Here is an 18,777-nt window from a genome sequence, read left to right on the forward strand (position 1 = left end):
CCATGTATTATGTTGTCTCTATCGCCACCTTCTGGTGTATGTTGAAACAAAACTATCTACTGTTCCACATTTTATTAAGGATGCTTTAGTAACGAGTTGCTTTATGTTCACTTTTATTTTTTCAACATCTGAAGCTTGACATTGTCAGTGGGAAATCACAAAAATAATCACTAGACTGCTTTAATAAGTTCCTTGAAATTATTACTTTTATTTCCGCACAGAAAACTGAAAAAGGAAATACTTTCTGTTAACCAAAACCAAGTCCAAGGTCATCTCATTTGTATTAATAAGTTTGTTATCAACCCAGTTAGCTATGTATACAGAGTGATGTTTCACTCTCTTTGTGTGTCAGTTGCTTTTCTGCCCTGGCTCCTCCTCCCCTGCCCTGCCAATGAATGGGACCTTTGTGGGGGTTTTCCTGGCATTCCAAGGGAATTCTTTTGCAGGTGAGGGTACGCAAATACTCCCACCCTCTGACTCTTGCAGCTTACAAGTGAACATGCAAATATGCTCCAAGGTGTTTGCAGTGCTCAGCTGTGCTAATCTCAAAAGACTTGCAGCAACTACAAGGGTGTGATCACAAGAGCAGACAAAGTGGGAGGGAAGGATCCCATTCAGGTGAGCGACCATACGCATGCCTAGAAACATGCTCACTGGAGTCTAGTGCCACACAATGAGACACATTGTACAGATGAAGTGAGGCAGCAGACTGAGCTGATATTTGCTTTTTTTAACTATGAAGAATGGCTTTACAATAGCAGGAAGAGGAATCGTCTAGGATCACAGGACAGTGCTGTTACCTGGTGTGGATAAGAGGAGTACCACTGAGTTGTATGAGTAACAGACTGGCAAAGGAAAACACCAGACACTACTCACACTGGGACACTGAAGGTGAGTGTGTGTTTGGGAAGACATTTCCATACTTAGTTTTTATGTATTTTGTTACCTAAACTAAAGGATGTAATAACTTCAATCAAGCGGAAGGCTGGAATTATTGGAGTTTACACCATATTTAACTGTTTCTCTAGTTTCATCATTCTTTGTCGCGTACACTCACTCGCTTTGTCTGCCTCAGCTTCCCTCTCTATTGTTAGAACTTGTCAAGACAACACCGCTTGTGGGCACATTTGACTGTTCTTATGCTGACTTATTAACTACCTTTGAGGCTCAGGGACACACTGATATGACTCAGTCTATCGTAGCGAGTAAATTTAGAGCAAATATTTTAACTGATCATTTAAACCAGTTACAATCCAGCTCGCTTTAAGTATTTAAGTACTTTTCTCACTGCTCAAAAAACACACTTTTATCTACAGTTATGATCAGAGTCCACGAGAAGAAGGACTTTGTTTCTCCTTAATCTCCCTTTTGAATTGCTCCTCACCCATCTTTATCTTTCTTGCCCTTTGATATCTACGCAGTTCTTCTTCTGTATATTGCTCACTTCATTCATGACTGCCAGTACATCGAGAATTGATATTCGAGTTGAAGATAGTGGAAAGTCGAATCAAAAATTGCTGCTGTGATGAAAAGTTGGCACCATATGGTAGATTTCTTGGCTGTGAATGTGCTTGGATCATAGCAGCAGCCTGATCTTGATGCCATCTAGTGACCGCTGTTAAGTGTCAAGAATATGTACGTGGCTCATTCAGTGGCGTCACACTACTTTGGCAGGAGATCTTCATGATAACAAAAAGAAAAGAGGGAAATGTAACAAGAAAAGAAAAGAAAAAAATTCATTTGAATTTGGAAACAAGATTTTTATTTATTTACTTGAGTAACAGTGATAGTTAGATGTAATTTTTGTGTGTTTTCCAGCATCATGTTGCAGACAGTTGGGGAGTGGATCTGGTGGGACCGTTTGTGGCTGCCAGGAAATTTGTCCTGGTCTGCTTTAGAGGACAAGGAAGGTCGTGTCTATGCGAAAGTGTCTCATCTTTATGCCTCTCTACCCTGTGCCCTTTGCCTGCTTGTAGTCAGATACTTGTTTGAAAGGTAAGACCGCAAAGTATGTAAGTAAATATGCCTGTGTGTCAATGAGATTAGTAACGCAGTCATCTGGTTTTAGAATCCCAGGACTTTTTTGTGTTTAGGAGGAAGTGACCAGTTTTTGGTGCTGTTTCAGGTACTTTGCCACACCACTGGCTAATTTTTGGGGAATCAGGGACAAGATACGTCTCCCAGCAGAACAAAACCCTATACTAGAAAAATACTTCTGCAGCCAAACACGGGTTCCTTCTCAAGTGAGTTTTACTGCGAACACATGGATAATACAGTGATGTGAAGCCCCCACCCTGATCTCTTTTTTCAGACATATTTCATCATCATCATCATCATCATCATCGTTTATTTGTATAGCACTTTAAGAACACACCAGGCAGACCAAAGTGCTGAACAACACAGATATTTGTTACACTTATATTTTTTCAGGTCATCAACCGCAGCACGGTGGCACGGTGGTTAGCACTGTTGCCGCACAGCAAGAAGGTCCTGAGTTCAATTCCACCATCAGGCCGGGGTCTTTCTGTGTGGAGTTTGCATGTTCTCCCTGTGTTTGCGTGGGTTCTCTCCGGGTACTCCAGCTTCCTCCCACCGTCCAAAGACATGCAGCTTGTGGGGATAGGTTAATTGGATAATCCAAATTGCCACTAGGTGTGAATGGTTGTCTGTCCCTATGTGTTAGCCCTGTGACAGACTGGCGACCTGTCCAGGGTGTACCCTGCTTTTGCCCTATGACAGCTGGGATAGGCTCCAGCGCCTCCCGCGACCCTGAAAAGGATAAGCGGAAGCGAATGGATGGATGGATGGAAACAACCTTTATTATTAGACAAGGATAATCAGAGTAAATACAAAATGCAGTTTTTGAATTATGCTTTTTATTATTAAGGGGAAAAAAGTTGTCTGGACCTATGTGAAAAAGCAATGACCCATAAACCCCACAACTGGTTGTGCCACCCTTGTTATCAAGAACTACACTCAACAAAAATATAAACACAACACCTTTGTTACTGCTCCCATTCCCCATGGGATGGACGTAGAGACCTAAAATTCATTCCAGATACACAATATAACCATCCCTCCCAAACAGTGGTCACAAATCAGTCCAAATGTGTGGTAGTGGGCACATCTGCTATATTGAGATAATCCATCCCACCTCACAGGTGTGCCACATCAGGATGCTGATCTGACATCATGAGTAGTGCACAGGTGTACCTCAGACTGCCCACAACAAAAGGCCACCCTGGAATGTGCAGTTTTGTCTCACAGCAAAATGCCACAGATGCCACAAGCAATGAGGGAGCGTGCAATTGGCATGCTGACAGCAGGAATGTCAACCAGATCTGTCGCCCGTGCATTGAATGTTCATTTCTCAACCATAAGCCGTCTCCACAGGCGTTTCAGAGAATATGGCAGCACATCCAACCGGCCTCACAACCGCAGACCTCGTGTAACCACACCAGCCCAGGACCTCCACATCCAGCAGGTTCACCTCCAAGATCGTCTGAGACCAGCCACCCAGACAGCTGCTGGAACAATTGGTTTGCACAACCAAACAATTTCTGCACAAACTGTCAGAAACCGTCTCAGGGACGCTCAACTGCATGCCCGTCGTCCTCATCGGGGTCTTGACCTAACTCCAGCTCGTCGCCGTAACAGACTTGTGTGGGCAAATGCTCACATTCGATGGCGTCTGGCACGTTGGAGAGGTGTGCGCTTCACGGATGAATCATGGTTCACATTGTTCAGGGCAGATGGCAGCTGAGAATGTCCCAGTTCTTGCATGGCCAGCATACTCACCGGACATGTCACCCATTGAGCATGTTCGGGATGTGCTTGACCGGCATATACGACAGCGTGTACCAGTTCCCACGAATATCCAACAACCTCGCACAGCCATTGAAGTGGAGTGGACCAACATTCCACAGGCCACAATTGACAATCTGATAGACTCCATGCGACGATGTGTTGCACTGCATGAGGCAAATGGTGGTCACACCAGATAATGACCGGTTCTGGGTCCCCAGACCCCCAATAGCGCAAAAAACTGCACATTCCAGGGTGGCCTTTTGTTGTGGGCAGTCTGAGGTACACCTGTGCACTACTCATGATGTCAGATCAGCATCCTGATGTGGCACACCTGTGAGGTGGGATGGATTATCTCAATATAGCAGATGTGCCCACTACCACACATTTGGACGGATTTGTGACCACTGTTTGGGAGGGATGGTTATATTGTGTATCTGGAATGAATTTTAGGTCTCTACGTCCATCCCATGGGGAATGGGAGCAGTAACAAAGGTGTTGCGTTTATATTTTTGTTGAGTGTATAATCAAGTCTTTAGAATAACTGAAACTTAATCTTTCACATTACAATGGACGGCTTATTTAAGGTCATGACAGAGTATTTCAATTGGATTTAAGACTGGACTTTGATTACGCTAATCTAAAACCTTTTATTTAAAAAAAAAAACTTTTTTTTTGAGCCATTAACGTAAATTTTCTGGTAGGTTTCAGATATGTGTCTCCCTATCTGACCGCGCTTGAGCTTCAGTCATCCAGGTCTTGAAGCAGGAGAGCAGTTCTGGGATATGATGCTCTTTTTCTGAAATGCTGTGTTAGTTTTATGTCACATGTAACAGGACTTAAACCAGTCCACAGAATTTTTTCCCCAAATATGAGCCGAGCCTTTGTGTTCTTTTTTGGTCAGCAGTGGTTTTCTCCTTGAAACTCTCACATAGATGTCATGTTCGACCAGTCTCTTTCTATGGTTGAATCATTAACCTTAACTGAGGCAAATGAGGTCTGCGCTTTTGCGACCTCCTGGACGAGCCTCCTTGGAGTGATTTTGATAGGTTGGATAGTCTTGGGAAGGTTCACCATTGTTCCAGGTTTTTCTCTATTTGTGGATAAGTGCCTTTATTATGGTTCAAGGAGTCCCAAAGCCTTTATAACCCTTTCCTGAAATGTCAGGAAAGGGTTGATGGTATTGGATTGGTTATTTCCTTGAATACTTAAAAGTGTAATTTAACTGCTGCATTTACTATTTACTCAGGTTATCTTTGTCTAATAATACCATTTGTTTGATGATCTGAAACATGTAAGGGTGACAAATATGACAAAAAAAAATAGTAAATGATTGAAAGTACAAAAGAAAAACAAACCCAGATTTTTGTTCAAATAAGCTACAGGTAAAATGCATTTTAATGGAACATCATAAAGTCTTTTTACGTGTGCATCACATCCCTTTAAACATGTTTGGTTGCCACAAATTTTAGTGGAATTGCACTGTTAAAGTGTGTTAATAATCAAAGACTAAAGCTTACTGCTTGTGTAACCTTGGAGAGGGTGCGTCCAAATGTGGAAAGGTTATAAACACTGGAATGTCTCCTGTTGTGTCTCAGGCTGACGTGTGGTCTCTGTGTAAGAAGACTGGCTGGCCAGAAAGGAGAGTTCAGGTGTGGTTCAGGAGGAGAAGGAACCAGGAGCGACCGGGGCTTCGAAAGAGGTTCAGTGAAGCCAGGTGAGCGTATGTCTGTGTGAACTGAAGATGCACTGATATGAAAAGATTAATGTCTATGCAAATATGTGACATTATGGCTTTTGCCTGTCAACAGTTGGAGATGTGCATTTTATCTTTTTGCATTTTTTGGTGGAATCCTAGCTCTCTATGATGTAAGTACTGGGACTGTCCTTACAAGGCATTAGTGAACAGCCAGCTTGGTTGGTTTGTTTCTCTGATATTCACGTCACACTCTCTGCTTTACTGTTTTCCTTGGATTTAGAAACCCTGGGTTTATAATCTAAGGGAAGTTTGGGCAGGTTTTCCTAAACAGGTACGTGCCTTTACCTTTGGTATTTGCGATGGATTACACAGTACAGCATGATGAATGACACAAAAACACACCTGCTTGTCCCCACACAGTCCCTTCTGCCATCACAGTACTGGTATTACATGTTGGAAATGGGCTTCTATCTTTCTTTGGTCTTCAGTCTCACATTTGATGTGAAACGAAAAGTAAGTGTACAAATGTGTAGAGTGACAATGAAGTAGTTTCATTTATTTTAATCTTGGAGGATTTGTTTTCTACCCACAATACAACCTCCCCCACTATGTTTTATGCAGAGCCAAAGGACAATCACGAGCTTTTTAATAAATAAACATTTTTAATAAATGTTTAATAAATAAATAATAGGTTTCAATTATTCAGGCACAACATATGCATTTCTGTATATTAGAAATAATAAGAAAATGAGCAACGTAAAACAAAATTGTTGCTTCTACTATACATAAATGAATCACACTTAAATGTGTAATCATCTCCCAAAGGCACATTTTGAGACAGAAAAATATTTAATGTAATAATGTCATTAGATTATTATTAGATTAGATTTCTGTGTTTTTAGAATACAGTTTTGGGGGCAAAGCCTGTTGTATTATGTGATCTTTGTGTCTTATTTGTCTTGTTTACTTTTAGGACTTTAAAGAGCAGGTGGTTCATCATATGGCCACACTGACTCTCCTGAGTTTTTCCTGGATTTCAAACTTCGTCCGTATCGGAACCCTTGTCATGGTTGTTCATGACTCTTCTGACATCCTACTCGAGGTCAGTGCTGTAGCTGTATTAGCTTTAGTGAGGGTACTTATACTTATGGGTATGTGGTGTTGCATTGTCAGTTAGTCAGAAAAAGACTGATTAAAATTTGAACTTCAGCCAGCCACTCTTTTGAAATGATTGCATCTGTATTTTTTTTATGATGACCTTTTTTTCTTAAAAAAAAAAAAAAAAATTGTAAAGGTGGTGATCCAGCAAAAATCTGGCAGTGAACAATTTCTGAGGTGGCATGTAAAATAAGAAAACTCATTCTTTGTGTTTGGAGGCTTTTTTAATGTGTCAAAATATACATAGATTTAAGTATAGAGTTACTTTAGGCATATTTGATGGCAAAATAGGTAACATGTATTTACTCTCCCCCCTTATAGGGTGCAAAAGTATTCAACTACGCCACGTGGCAGCAGACTTCTAACGGCATGTTTGTGGTGTTTGCAGTCGTCTTTATGGTGACAAGACTTATTGTTTTTCCTTTTTGGTAAGTATTTTAAAAGAGAAATTGCACCCTAGTGATGATCTTGATGATCTTAGTGTGATATGTTAAAATATTACGAGTGTGTTTTCCACAGGCTGATTCACTGTACATGGGTGTACCCACTGGAATTGTATCCTGCCTTCTTTGGCTACTATTTCTTCAACGTCATGTTGTTGGTTCTCCAGTTGCTCCACCTGTACTGGGCTGCTCTCATATTAAGAATGGTTTACAAGTTTATCTTTACCCAGGTGGGTTTACAGATGTCTCTGTGTCCATGCATGTGGGATGTGTGGGAATGTGGGGTATGTTTTATTTCTGTCTGTGTTGTTTATCCTCTTTGCTTATTTTCATCCTGCAGCTGGAAGGCGATGATAGGAGTGATAAAGAGGAAGATGACAGTGACCCACCGATAGAAAGAAACCACAAACCGAGTCACATGAATGGTTCTGGTGCCAGAGGCAGGGCCAATGGCCACTGAAAGAATATACAGAGAGAAACAGAGAAAGATGTACAGCAGATATGTGGACATTTTTCTTCAAGTCTTTGGATTACAACTGTTAGAGTTTAACTGTTTGTAAAATGATAAAGCATATAGTATTATTCTAAAGCACAGAATATTATTGCATAGGTAACTGTGAAGGATTACAAAAATAAACTTGTATGACACTACATGCTTTCTGCAACTCCGTGACCACATGTTGTTTTACTCCACTCTTAAATGAAAAACAGAAATTCTTTTTCATTTATTTTGTGCTTTTGTATGTTGGTGGGAATAATTAGTAACAATAAAGACAAATATGAAAATGTATCAGAGAGACAGGTCACGCTGGAGAGGCGTAGCTGAGATAGTTTGGACATGTGCAGAGGGGAGAGAGTGAATATACTGGACAAATGATGTTGAATATGGAGCTGCCAGGTAGGAAGAAAAGAGGAAGACCACAAAGAAGATTTCTGGATGTAGTGAAGGAGGACATGCAGAGGGTTGGTGTAATAAAAGAGGATGCCTGGGGTAGAGTGAGACAGAGGCAGATGATCCGCTGTGATGACTTCCAAAGTGAGCGGCTGATATGATATGACAATATGACTTTTAGATCTCACATGCATGGGTTATTCTATTTCAAATAGGACAAATTATAAACCATGAACCTTTTAAAATAAGATATACTTTATAAATGTTGCAAATAAATTACAGTTGCCAAAACAGAAAAAAGCACATACAATTACCAATAAAGTGGCTCAAGTCAATACCATTAAAATAAAATAAAAAAAACAGCTCAAAAAAACACACAAAAACAATACAATTGCTCTATAGAGCAAAAAAACTTTAAAAAAAATCTAATCAAGCAAGATTAAAGCGGATTAAAAAGCCACAACACAAATATATGGCTGTATGAATGTACTACACTGCAGTTGTTTTGTTTCTAATTACAACCTCGACGTCTCGCGACGATCAGCGAGAACTGACGAGTACACCGTTACCATAGAGACTACATCACAAACCAAGCTAAAATAGCTAAAGCAGCTAAACTTGTTAAACTTTCCGGCATGTACTCGCAGTTTTGCCTGAGTGAAAAATGGCACATATAAGAACTTACCGCACACCTGTGAAAATGGGAAACTGGTTTGAAGAGCAGCGCTTAAAAGAGGTTTGTTTAAAAAGAGAGAGAGAGAGAAAAAAAACTACTGGAACATTTAATGTTTCAACCAGCAATGGGTTGAAAATAGCACTGGTAGTAATTCAGTGTTATTATATATGTTTAGGAAGTGAATTTGATTCGGGGTTACGAGGTTCTAGTTAACACAGACTTACTGCGAACTGGGCATCGATCTAATAAATAATAACAAATAGTCTGCTAATTTTTGGAATTTTTTAATAAACATTTAGCCTTTTACAATTCATGGTCAAAATATTCCCATATTCTTCGAAATGTACTTTACATCTGACTGTTTATAGTCCTGTTTTCACACCTAAAGAAAGTATTCAGTGCTAGACGTTTTATGAGTTGTAGGCAACACAAAAATACGTTGATATAGCTATTGGGGTAAAGTTTTCAGGGTTCAACTGCACAGAGACAAAAACAAACGCAAAATGTCACGCAGCTAGATATAATCCTGAAATACTGAATTGGGGAGATTACAAATAATTTTTGTAATAATGGTTTAATGCTACTGTAAATGTTTTTAAGTAATTGATTTGCTTTACTTGCTACAGTAACTAGTAGTGGTGGGACTGAAAAGAAAACTGTGTTAAAGAGTACTTACTTGATGTCTTATTTTTTTTTCTCCAGGATGAAGTAAAAGAACATCTGGAGAAAAAAGAGAGGGGTGAGCTTGCTGGCCAGAAAATGGACTTCCTCAAAGAGAACATTTTAAAACCGGTAAAATGGGTTTTAACCTAATAAAATACTTGTTGAAACCAATCACACTGGCAATGTGCTAATAAGGGACTTTATCTGTTTGTGTAGGTGAAATTCTCCGTGACAAATGATGGCACTCTGCACTTTGGTGATATTGTGATGTTAGTGAACATGGGAGGAGGAAACAGGGAGTGCAGTGCAGTGAGCATCAATGCTGATGTTAACAGCTTAACAAAGATTCCTTCTCCCAGCATTCAAGCTCCGTGTGCAGTCAGCGCTGTCAGGAGTGTCCAGCCGTGCACACGCACAGCTTTCGTCATTACCAGGTAAACACACTCAAATTTACATTAACATAAACTTTAATACTTATAGCAACACCCTGATTTAAATCTGCAACATCTGCTTGTGTGACATCAGTGTAGATGGCAGTCCTGAGGGATCCACTCTTCATTTTGAGCAAAGTTTTGCCTTAAAGACAACAAGTGGCTTTGCCAGGGGAGTAAGTGAACACACACACACACACACACACACACGCACGCACGCACGCACGCACACGCACGCACGCACGCACGCACACACACACACACACACACACACAATACACATTTTAATTACATGTTGAATACAAAGAGTATCTTGAATGGGCATTCCAGTGATTTTCCACATAAAAATCCTTTAGTATGTTTGTTACAGTTATTGTCAGTTATTTCAGTTGTGTTCTTGGTATGAGAGGAGGATATAAGTCTTTTAAGCACTGATTATTATATAACACTGTTTTTTCAGTTATGTCTTTGGACTGATCTAAACTAGATGTGTTGAGTTTAGAGGATTTATTAAGGTGTTTATTACTGGTAGTAGATACAGTGTTGAAGTGTAATACCAGAAAGGATGGCCTGTACAAATGAGCCAATATGTATGAATAGTCTGTTTATTATAGTATTTTAGTAGCTTTATATAAGTTATGACATTACCTTTAAAAACCTGATCTTGTCAGTGTGCCAATTACTGGAAGGTTAAATTATTATCTTTCTAAGAAAAAAACAATTACCACTAAGTTGCGTTCTTTTTAACACAGTGTGATCCATTTGTGACAGGTGTGGACTATAGTCAAGCTAGTTTGGCACCTGGACCCTTGTAGGTCACTTGACACACAGTACACGCTCTTATACTACTGTGGGTTCTTGCTTTTAAAGTGAAAGCTGAAAAAAATTGAAACAGTCCCTCTTTTCTTTATCCCAGAGGATGAAAAACAATTTCAAACTGTGATGGTTCAAATAGTTTTTGCACATCACCTCAGTCCATCTCTAAAGAGTTAGGTCCCAAAGAACACATTGGCTTTTTATACTATGCTTTTTTCATTACCTTAGGAGAGTTTTAATTTGAATTTGTGGCGATAGCAACAAACTGTGTTTACTGGGTTAAGGCCATGCATTAATGTCAGATATGAAGTCATGTTGGTTTTTAATTCACTGCTTTCTGAGAGTGTTCGACTTTCTCCCTTGCATACAGATATTTCTCAGGATTATCTAGCCATCCATAAATCCCCTTTTTTAATGCAAGATTTAAATGGCTTCTAGGTTACTATAGTCTTTTTTAAATGAACTTTTAACATGCCATGCTTTTTTCTTATGTCTAAATGTAGATATCCAATATCCTGTCAAGAAAACAAAAATCAAAATAGAGAAAGGTTCACAGGAGGCACGACATAATGAACCAGCAAAGCCTAAGGGCAGACACACACTAAATGCACATGGGAAGATGAATAAATGAGACACAGGTAAAGTCATTCAAGATGATAATGAAGTAAAATAGCCCAGAAGGGATGAAAAAGTACAAGGGAATAACGCTCAAAATGAAAGAGGAAAATTTAAAGCAGAACAAAGAACAGATGCAGAAAAACAGCAAGCTATAGACAGGGTGAACAGAAAACGCACAGGAAAGGAAAACCACAAACACATGGAAGTACCATAACTAATGTTACAACATGAATCAAAGCAGGGTCTCATATACACATGGGATGTATGTACAATTTGAATGATTGCTTCTTGTATTTACATGTATTCTTTCCCTTTCTTTCCCTCAGCTTTACTTGACGAGTGACCTGCAAAGTTTTCAAAAGGTAAGTTAAGTTTTAACATTAATTACAGCAAAAATAACTGTGACAATGCTTTAAATGAAAAATTAATGGAAAAATTGTGCATTTGTACATACTGTACATACTTTAGTGCAAGATGACATAATTATGTTCCCCCTTTTTGTGAGAATTTTTACTATTATCATATATTTTGACCTAAAAGTGTGCAAAAAAGTCTCGCCTCCAAGAAGTAAGCCTGGAAGACAGCGATTCCTTTCTGTCATGGTGGAAGATAGTTTACTTTGACCCCCAGGAAAGACTTGAATATGAGGGTCTGCCAGTTCCTGTAAGTGTTTACTGTATCTTCCTGGTTACACCTGCTGCAGCATCAGTGTTATAAATGCATTATGTTCCTTTCACTGCCATTAAGAATTGTGTTTTGTCTATGCTTTTTTAGGCTAATGTGAAGGTGCTGATTGTACATTGCAAAACAAACCAGGCTCTTGCTGTTCTGGGTGATCAAGTCCTCTGGTATTTTTCAATTTTCTTTTCAAATGTAACTCCAAACCAGTTGTGTTGGGCATTTATGATATCAGCTTAGATGTCTGTTAGCACATTAGCAATAACAAACAATACTCTAGGATACATAAGGAGCAAGTAAAGAAGAAAACAGTACATTTTTGCTACAATGACATTAAAATTGCACTGCTACTCAGGTCCAATTAGCTAATCAGCTCCACAGCCGCTATAAGAACATGTGAAAGCAACCATCTGTTGTGTCCTTAATAATGACCACCAAGATGTGAATTCATTTGTGCATAACAGTTGTGTGCTTGCAGGACCATGTACGGCAAGGAGTATGAGCTGACGGCTCACACGTTCTTGGATTCCCATAAAGCTGAACAGGACAACAATCACTGGATACTCTGCACCGCTGATCCTGCAGGGGACGGACTTGTACTTTTCAAACAACCACAGTTGATGGCTAAAAAAACAGAACTTGAGGCGTTCTCAGAAGCTAACCCTAGTGTTTAACACCATCTGTTTTTATGCTAAAATGTATTGTAATAAAGGTTTTTTTTTTCTGGTTAGGTCATCACTTGTAATGCAGGAAGATTCTAGTGCAAAAATCAGTAACACATAACCACCAACTGTTAAGTGTGTTTTACTAGAAGTAATAAGTAATAATTTGACAGCAATGTTCATGAATTTGTTAATAACTAGTTTGTAAACCATCTATGAACATTATCTGGAAAGCTATAACAAAGTTGCAGCTGATGTTAAAATATTAATAATTAACACTGTTTATTATGTGGATGATTATTATACAGCTGGAACTTGTATTTGATTGTTTTTTTAATGTTTTTTTTTATTGTGCATAAATAGTCAGTTCAGTTAGCATCAGAAGACTGTGATGCAAATAACAGAAAGTTATTCGAGGGAAGGCTGTATAAAGTAAATAGAACTGGTCCCAGCACAGTTCCCTGTGGAGCTCTGTATAGAAAACACTCCCCATTTTCATGAGGAAATGGAAATCTGTTTCGCAGATATGAGGTCTAGCAGGACAAACACAGAGATTAATCAACTGTCAGCAGGCATAAGTAGATCATTCATAACCTTCACCAGTGCCGTTTCTGCACTGACTAGAATTTGCTAAATAAACTAAAGTAAAAAGAAGGTTGGAGTTTGGTCAATAATTTGCTAAGACAGCTGGGCCAAGTAGAGGCTTTTTAAGTAATAGTAAACTTATCTTAACTTATCTTAAAAGCCTGTGGTAGGTACCCTAGTAATAAAGATAGATTTATCATATTTAAGATCGATACATTAGTTAATTGTGGGACTTTTTAAACAGTCTTATCAAAAGGGGTCTAATAGAGTTGATGGTTTGAAGGAAGTAATCATTGGAAGTTAACTGAGGAATATCGATCTATACTGCTTATAAATTCAGGAACGTCCAAAGATGCAACCCTCATCTGCAAAAAAGCTGTGACTTTGTAAATAATGTAAAGCAAAAATGATTTAAGTCTTCTATTTAACTGAAACTGCAATACAAAGTAATGTTCTGTAAAAGAAAATTGAAAAGAAAAATTTACAAAACATTATTGTTCTCTCAATTTTTTTTTTGGCAATTGGGGAAAAATAAACAGCAAGAAGGAGACGATCCCAGAAGAACCTTCCAAGAAGAGCCAATATCCCAGTTGTGTGTGTGATAGGAGAGACAGCTAGTCTACCCCTTGGAAGTTTAAGTCTATCTCACTGCAGGAACGACTCTGAGGGATGGCTTTAGAGAACAACGAATATTAAAAACAGACCTCTGTTCTCTGAGATGTCTGCGGGATTAGGTTTCGGTTTAAATTTTTTCTTTTGTCTTCATGACCTCAATTGTGGGGCAGAGGTTTTGGAAGCATTATCAGTAAACCAGACTTCCAAGTGCATGGCTTAGACCTCAGTTTTTTGTTTTATCTGAGCTTGCATTTAAGTTACCATCGCTGAAGCAAAACAAACAAACATCACAATGAGACGTGTTTGTTTTCTCCTGGTTTTGGTCGTAATGTGCAGCATCATGTTTCTTCTAATTATATGCAGTGAAATACATATAATGATCCCGCTCAGAGTTTAAAAGGTTTTATGTAGCTACATCATTGATGTTTTTTTCCCTTATGTGTTGTTTCACAGCAGCGTTTGAACATGTTTGCTGCTATTATGCTTTTCATTTAAGTGTCATTCGTCTGAAACGGACTGTGTTGCTGCACCTGCCAGGTGATTGAGCCACACTGAGCGTGACTCAGAGACAAAGGGAGAAGCCCTTACTGCACATGGTGGTTCTGAAGAACTTCTCCACTGCAGAGAGGTAAGCCAACCACAGGGAAAGACAGTTAACTGTAATATTTTTGGCGTCTGCAGCAGTGGTGAAAGAGAGAATCGAGATACTAGAAGATCTGTAATGTCAGCATGGTTGATTTTAGTTTGTCTGAAGAGTGGTTTATTTTCATAATAAAAACAGCACCACAGATCAATACATTAGTAGTTAATTAATTAATTAATTAATAAACATTTATTTGCCATATACAGTTCCAGAAAACATTCAAGTACACGATGATGTGGCTCCGGAGCTTTTAAATTACGTCTTAAATTAAGTTTTTTTTTCAATAGTGCAGTAGATACTGAGAGGAATGAGAGCTTACAGCGGTTTGTTTTACAGCCGCTTGCTATAACATCATCTTCCATGGCCAGTTCATGGTCAGAGTCCACATTAGACCAGCTCTTGATAACCAGTAAGCACATGCAAGGCAAATGCTTATCATTAACACACTAAAACCATAAAATACACGATCAATCACACTATTTGTTTTCTGCAGTTAATGTGTAATTTATGTAATAAATTACACATTGAAATGATGTAGTGCCTTTATATTACTAACAAAAAATAAATAAAAAATAATGATTTTGCTGTAAATATAACAACAACAACAAAAATACTTTTATACATGTTGACGGAGGATGAAGTGAGTGGTCAGAGGAAATGAACTGACCTAAAGTCTGCTGGAGCAGCAGTCAGTACTTCTGTAATACTTGCCAGATGGCAGCAGGGTGAATGCTGTGGCTTGGCCGGTAAAATAAAAAATCTGCTTTCTAAGAACCTTGTTCACTGTAACTAGCATCTATGTTGTTTATTTCAGTAAGCCAACAATAAATGGGTTTGAAAAACTTTCAATAAAGCAGCTGGATTGTGGTTTATGTGCCAATATAGATATGCAGTCTCTGTGCCCTCCCACTCCTGGGGAAACTATCCAGACAAAGAATGACTCTATCCTGCTGGAAAATTACTGGAACCAGTCTGAAGTCATGTTAACGTTTAACTTCACAGTTAACCCACCCACCCCACTCCACTCCTAAGGTGGTTTAAAATTTTGATTCTTCAAAAAAAGTCATATAATTTTTCCTGGACAAGAAAACCTGTTTAGTCAGTTTTTTTGTATTATTTATATAAGAAATATTATTGTATAATATGTATATATTTATGTGGTGCAGTCAGAAGCAGGAAGTATGGGAAACATGGATAGATTTGTAAAAAATGACCTCCAGGAGCTAGCATCGTAAGTTAACAACAGTAGTCTTATCCAGTCACAGTGTGTCAGGGTCAAGTTGACAAGTAGTTGCCTGAAATAGGCTCATAACTTTATACAAATTTTATAATTATATTATTTTTTAATTATACAAATTGTAGACAGCTGCTCAACTCATTAAGAACAGTAACATAAGCGTTTCGTCCTCCTTATTTGTATTTATTGTGTTTTTTATGTCATTGACAGAATTTAGATTGACTGTGTAACCAGACAGTCATAGCAGTGGATGTACCTGGACTGGTGGCTGTTGTGTGTTTTTTAAAAATATTCTCATCCTGGTCACCGAAATCAAAGAAAGTGCAGAAGACATGTGATGGCAACAAGAACAAAGTTACCATTGTTGGCAGCCAGAAAATCAGTATTCTGGTGGGGGTTCCTACCCTGACAGGTAGAACTTTTGAACTGATTGATCATTATTGCTTTCAGTATGTGTTCTTTCCTGCTCTCCACGTGTTTGACTGTGTCTTTGTCAACTTGTTTATTTTCTCTACTTCTCGTTTAGCAACACGGGTTGGAGCGTGAAGCAAGTGAGTAGCTGAAACTGTAAGCCAGAAGGGTGATGGTCAGTGCACAAGTATTATTATTATGCTGCTACTATAAAGCATCTGACAAGTTTTTCTTGTTCTGAGTTTGAGGGCCATTGTCAGCCTCACATACTCAGGTTTCCAGGGATGTGTGTGTAGGCAAGCTTACATTATACCTGAAACAATAGCACTGAAAGAACGCAGCGCCTCCTGAAGGGCAAGGGCTGTCCTAAAACGGTTTTATGGTGTTTTTATTACAACATGCTTATCTCTATCTGTTTTTATTACAATATGATTATGTCATCGCGACGTTGTATGGCGCCATATTGAAAAATAGTGTAGTTGTTCGTCTCTCTCTATGCCCTTTCACATGAAAGTTTCTTGAAATTGTTTTTTGAGGTCAACTTTGACCCTGGGTGCTAACAATTAAGGTCAAGGTCAAATAGGTAGGTCAACCTAGGTACTCATGTCCACTAAGGTGTAGTTTATTGTTGTCTAAATTTAATCTACAAAAGAAACTGTGAGTGATATAAAGTTTTTATGATTTTCACATTTGATATGACCTTGATTTTTACCAAAATTAAATCAGCTCGAGCTGTAATCGGTATCTAACATCACACAAAAATTGAAAAGACAGACAGACCAATTACTCCCTCCCATCGAGGGAGAAAAAACATAATGTTGCCAGTTAAACAAGGGTCGTTTGTAGTAGTTATTTTGGTTTGGGTATGTATTTTTAGGCCACCGTGTACCTTTCACTAAAAAGATCTGGTTGTAGCAGATGCCAAATGGGTTGCAAAAGATAGACTTGATTTTTCAGATTCACGACTACCGTGTAACTCTGGATCTAGTCTAAGTACTATAAGTTTTAATGCACCGACAAACTAAAATATTTGACACCTGTCTAGAAGAACAATAGTGAGGTAGGGCATTGAGGCCAAAACTATAAATTTACTAGCCTAATCATTAGGAGCCCTAGTTCAGACTTAGAGGGATAATAATAATAACACTGGCTCTAGAGAGAGTCTTTTGCATTTGTTACAACTTTAGCAGGGCTTGCTGTGATGTTACTTTCTCTGGATAAATCCAGGGGATGTGGGTAAGTAACAACATTTTTTAAGGCTTTGCAGCCACTTTAGTTTTTACTGCATGCTTGAAAAGATGCTTTGGTAGCTAAAGTGAGGGCTGCTCAGTTGGTTGTAATGCCGACCTCATCACCAGATGTCACTAAAATTCTACACACTGCTCCTTTAAATGGCACATTTAATCTGTTGTGCAGGTCTCACTTTTTACAAAGCTAGATTTATATTGTTGCACAGTCAAATGTTTCTGTAACAACAAGTGAATTGTCAGGACTCTAAAAAAAGCAAAAAATAAAACAGATTGTCTTTTTGTTCTAGAGCTAAAGGACTGAAATTAGTCTATAGCGATAGTTCACTTGATTTCAGTGCAGTGTATTTAATGTGTGACCTATGCAGTGGTACACCGATTATCAGAAATACTGGCAAAATATAAGGAAGTTTAAATGTCAATATAGCATTTAGTTGGATTTTAAAAAATTTTTTCAATGTAACCTGTAACCATTTTTCACATCACTTATCCAGCGTATGGTCCTTTACTTACATTGTCTAAATCAGAATGTCTCTTTTGCATTGATGTTACATTTACTTTGTGCACTTTTTTTTAAGGTGGATTGTCTTTTTGCATCACCATGCTGGAACCATTTCAGCACTGCGACACTTTTGCTTCCTGCTGTGGTGTGTTTTATTTCGTGGGTTTCAAAAAATACTGAAAAATATTCACTAATATAGTTTTAAAAAATCATAATGTGCTTTGCTATTTTTTTTGGTAAAACTGAAAAAATGGAAAATTCCCAGAGAAGAACAATAATAATTTTAGTTTTAATAATATAATTTTGATTAAAAATATATGTGCATGCTGTTACAAAAACAGAAAAATAAAATGGTAACAAATGGATGGATAGGAAAGCTTAAGTTGGAGGATGCGGGAAAATGGGCTGATGACATGCTGTCATTTATATTTTATGTTCAATTTGTGGCAACGTGTGTAATGCAGTAATGTGACTAAAATTCTATAGCCCATATTATAATCCATGTGCAATGCATAATAGGTTACTAATGATGGCTTCCCATACAGCCTCAAAAACCTTTGTGGGCTGTAATATCATCATTAGTTCGCCACATGGCTTGTAACGACCAGTATCCTTTGACATGTTTACAGCTGACTTTTTACAGGTCTAGTTGCGTACAAGCTGATGTTGAAACTTCATGGTATCTTCTTATGTTCTAAAAACTCTGTACTTGCTTTCTTATGTTAAAAGACACTTTAAACATCACAATTTTGGAACTGGGTTTCTATCAACAAGTAATTCCTCAGTGCTCTGATTCTTTTGGGAGTGTTTGGGGAGAAAACAGAAACAGGCAATGAAGAAATGAGTCTTCTTTGAGGAAAACCTAATTGTCAATAGAGAATTGTAGACCAGACATTTTATAGGTACACCTTCCTGATGCCTGGTTAGACTTGCTTTTGCCTTGAGAACTGCCTTTATTCCTCATGGCATAGATTCAACAAGACAGTGGAAACATTCT

General features: G+C 38.4%; 2 protein-coding genes across 3 annotated transcripts; both read left to right on the top strand.

Annotated features, from left to right (window-relative positions):
• The first annotated feature begins 431 nt into the window (after positions 1-431).
• cers3b (ceramide synthase 3b) lies at positions 432-7,755 on the top strand. 2 transcript variants are annotated; one of them, XM_085282078.1, is made up of 12 exons: positions 432-618; positions 743-891; positions 1,819-1,995; positions 2,126-2,243; positions 5,403-5,521; positions 5,616-5,673; positions 5,784-5,834; positions 5,924-6,016; positions 6,477-6,605; positions 6,983-7,089; positions 7,181-7,334; positions 7,445-7,755. In XM_085282078.1, the coding sequence occupies exons 3-12, from the start codon at positions 1,823-1,825 to the stop codon at positions 7,562-7,564; spliced, it is 1,122 nt and encodes a 373-aa protein (XP_085138204.1). In that variant the 5' UTR covers positions 432-618; positions 743-891; positions 1,819-1,822; the 3' UTR covers positions 7,565-7,755. The 2 variants fall into 2 exon arrangements, with proteins under 2 accessions (XP_085138204.1, XP_085138203.1); XM_085282077.1 differs by lacking the exon at positions 432-618 and having other exon boundaries at positions 645-891.
• Positions 7,756-7,887: 132 nt separating this feature from the next.
• On the top strand, positions 7,888-12,613 carry cfap161 (cilia and flagella associated protein 161). Its single transcript, XM_085282079.1, has 8 exons — positions 7,888-8,732; positions 9,375-9,464; positions 9,552-9,769; positions 9,861-9,942; positions 11,527-11,562; positions 11,741-11,863; positions 11,975-12,048; positions 12,357-12,613. The coding sequence occupies exons 1-8, from the start codon at positions 8,661-8,663 to the stop codon at positions 12,550-12,552; spliced, it is 891 nt and encodes a 296-aa protein (XP_085138205.1). The 5' UTR covers positions 7,888-8,660; the 3' UTR covers positions 12,553-12,613.
• The last annotated feature ends 6,164 nt before the right edge of the window (positions 12,614-18,777 follow it).

This window comes from Mchenga conophoros, linkage group LG7 (genome assembly GCF_057382185.1).
Source record: "Mchenga conophoros isolate Kocher_MC1m ecotype Shallow Benthic linkage group LG7, M_conophoros_male_GT1.1, whole genome shotgun sequence".
Lineage (NCBI taxonomy): Eukaryota > Metazoa > Chordata > Actinopteri > Cichliformes > Cichlidae > Mchenga > Mchenga conophoros.